The 3066-nt window shown below is 37.0% G+C and overlaps 1 protein-coding gene across 1 annotated transcript; it reads left to right on the top strand.

Annotated features, from left to right (window-relative positions):
- Positions 1-396: 396 nt before the first annotated feature.
- LOC105111362 (putative UPF0481 protein At3g02645) lies at positions 397-2115 on the top strand. The gene has a single exon (XM_011006687.1). The coding sequence runs from the start codon at positions 397-399 to the stop codon at positions 2050-2052; it is 1656 nt and encodes a 551-aa protein (XP_011004989.1). The 3' UTR covers positions 2053-2115.
- The last annotated feature ends 951 nt before the right edge of the window (positions 2116-3066 follow it).

Raw genomic sequence — 3066 nt, 5'->3', positions numbered from 1 at the left:
AGTCCCTAATTAAGATTATATTATTTTCCCTTGATTATTCAAATTGTGTATTCTCATTTAGGGTTTTTCCTGCCATGGCACCTGCCTTATCATGCAAAAGGGGTTTAATTTTAATTAATATAAAATCATTAAGAGAAGAGGAATGGAATATATCTGTGTACCACAGATGAACCCATTGCGTGCTGCCGTCGTGGTTGATGGCCAATAGAAATTGAGGCAATCTTGACTTTCAAAGCCAATGTGGACGTGAGAATTTCCTTTTGACACTCATCTTGTATGAAAATTCGAAGGAACTTGCATGGGCATCGTGATAAGCACAAAATCAGTGGCGGTGGTGCTCATAAACCGTATAAAAACCTAGGCAATCGTTCCCTGTATACCACAACATCAACAGACATGTCTTCCCACCAGCCCACCATGCCATGCAGTAGTCATTCGAATTCGGATTTCGACGAGTATCAATGGGTCATTAACATCGGACGAGCACTCGAGAAAGAGCTTGAAGAGGATGGTGATGAAAGCCCGGTGTGCATTTTTACTGTCCCCAAGACCTTAATGTCTTCCGATCCCGACTCTTATACTCCACAACAACTTTCACTAGGCCCATACCATTATCGGCGTGCTGATCTTCATGAGATGGAGAGGTATAAGCTGTCAGCAGCCAAGAAACTGCAGAACCAACTTCAAAGCCTCAGATTTGAAAATCTTGTCGAGCAGTTGATAAAGCTTGAACCACAGATTAGGGCATGCTACCACAAGTACTTGGATTTTAATGCTGAAACGCTAGCGTGGATGATGGCTTTGGATGTTTCGTTCTTGCTTGAGTTCCTTCAAATTTATTCTGTCGAAGAAACTAAGATGTTATCGAGGGCCCCGTCACGAATGTCTCATTTGCTTGATTATTCGAAGAGAAAGTCGGCTCATCATGTTATTCTCAGAGATATGGTGATGCTCGAGAATCAAGTTCCACAATTTATATTGAGAAAGGTGCTAGAATTTCAATACATGTCAGCTGAATTAGCTGATGAAATGCTGCTGTCCATGGTTATAGGATTAGCTAAAGAGCTCTCTCCTTTCAAGATGATCGAGTTGCCAAAGACTACGAAAGTCTTGGAGCATTCCCACTTGCTAGACTTCTTGTATGACATTATCGTGCCCAGAGTGGAAGAACCGATCGAGATACTACTTGAAGAATTAGTTGCAGATCAGATCGAAAGCGATAATAAACCAGAAGAAGAACGAGTTGGGGTAGATTCAAATTACGTGAAACAACTCCTGACCGTGACTTGGAATATGGTTTCACAACTAAAGATAACCCCAGTACGTTTGCTCAAGAACATTTCATCATCTATGACGATCCAGTTGAAATTGTCTTGGACAATCCTATCTAAACTCAAAAATCCTGATGACCGTGAAAATGAGGACTCCAGTACAAGCTCGAACAAGTCACCGCTGGTAGAAGAGATCACAATTCCTTCAGTCACCCAGCTCTCAAAATACGGTGTTTCCTTCATACCTACTAAGGGTAACATCTCAACCATTGCTTTCGACAAAGGGAAGGCTGCATTTCACCTGCCCACAATTAGTTTAGATTTAAACAGTGAGGTGATGTTCAGAAACTTGGTAGCATATGAAATATCAAGTGCATCAGGGCCCTTGCTTTTTACTCGATACATAGAACTGATGAATGGGATCATCGACACGGAGGAGGATGCAAGATTACTTAGAGAAAGCGGCATTATTTTGAACCGTTTGAAGAGTGATGAAGAAGTGGCCAAAATGCTGAATGGGATGAGCAACTGCAAGTGCATTAGATTGACGAAAGCTCCATTCTTAGATAAGGTGATTGAAGACGTGAACAAGTACTATGATAGCCTATGGATGGTGAGGATGAAAAGATTCATGAAGCGGTCTGTGTTCTGTTCATGGCAATATCTCACCATGTTGGCCGCCATTTTGCTCTTTCTCTTAATGGCCATGGAAGTGTTCTGCTCATTTTATCAATGCGCTCGCATCTTTCACGTTGATATTTTTAACACTACCTCATCATGATGATGATGATCCATGTTGCTCGCTAGATCTCCCTTTCTGCATATCTTCTGTACATTATTTTTGTTTCCATGTTGTTATTAATTAATTGTTTCATTTGTATATTCATTTATTTAATTTGTATTATTGTAACATCAAATCAATTTAATGTTGATAATTGTTATTATTTGAACTCTTCCCTCTTTTAGGTGTTATTTTTTATTATTATTATTTACCATTATTCATAATTTAAATATTAATTATCGCTAAAGCTTATTTCAAATTTATGAGCCCCCCTTTCTTGATCTCTGCTGTTGAATCCGACGCGCTCTCTCTTTCTATTGAATAAATTTTTCACAGAGCCATTATAAAAAAGAAAAAATAATAATTCGTCAATTTATCAAGGCTAAAAAAGTTACAGAGCTATTACTCAAAAGCATTATTAGTTTTTGAACTAAAATCCTTGTATCAATGTTCCCTGAACAAATTATTTGATTTAATTTATATTATCATTAAATAAATTAATCTAGGTTTGCATTCAATTATTAACAGAAAAAACCGCCAACCTCTAAAGGCCATCAGCCACCACCGACAACCTCCACTACATCATGAATCACCAGCCATAACCTCGCCGTTCCATCATCAGAAAATCATGACCACAATGCTTCCATCTACACGTGCCTAATTTAGTTATATAAATACTTGTAGCCTAATTTAGTTACGAGTGGACACCTAATTATTCTTTACACCTTTATATTAGTAGGTTTTTCTATATAGTTTTTGAAAAAATATTAAATTAATTTTTTTATTTTTTAATATGTTAATGTTAAAAAAAATTACTTTAATATCTTATAAAGCTGTTAAATAGTTCTGTTTGTATCTAAATAGATACATGTAGCCTAATTTAGTTACCAGTCAAAACCTAATTATACAAGATCGGCTCGGATGAATTGAAGGCAATTCTTTTTTTTATTTACTAATCAATATTAAGTTTTCTCAAAGATACTCGGATTTAGAAGTTTGGCCATTGTAAAATTA

This window comes from Populus euphratica, unplaced genomic scaffold (assembly GCF_000495115.2).
Source record: "Populus euphratica unplaced genomic scaffold, PopEup_1.0 scaffold533.1, whole genome shotgun sequence".
In the NCBI taxonomy this organism is placed as follows: Eukaryota; Viridiplantae; Streptophyta; class Magnoliopsida; order Malpighiales; family Salicaceae; genus Populus; species Populus euphratica.
Note: the sequence above shows the minus strand (reverse complement) of the source record. Positions and strands in the feature narration are given on the sequence as shown.

Excerpts from the sequence above, each read along its gene's own strand:
- LOC105111362 (XM_011006687.1), top strand. The coding sequence starts at position 397 with ATGTCTTCCCACCAGCCCACCATGCCATGCAGTAGTCATTCGAATTCG.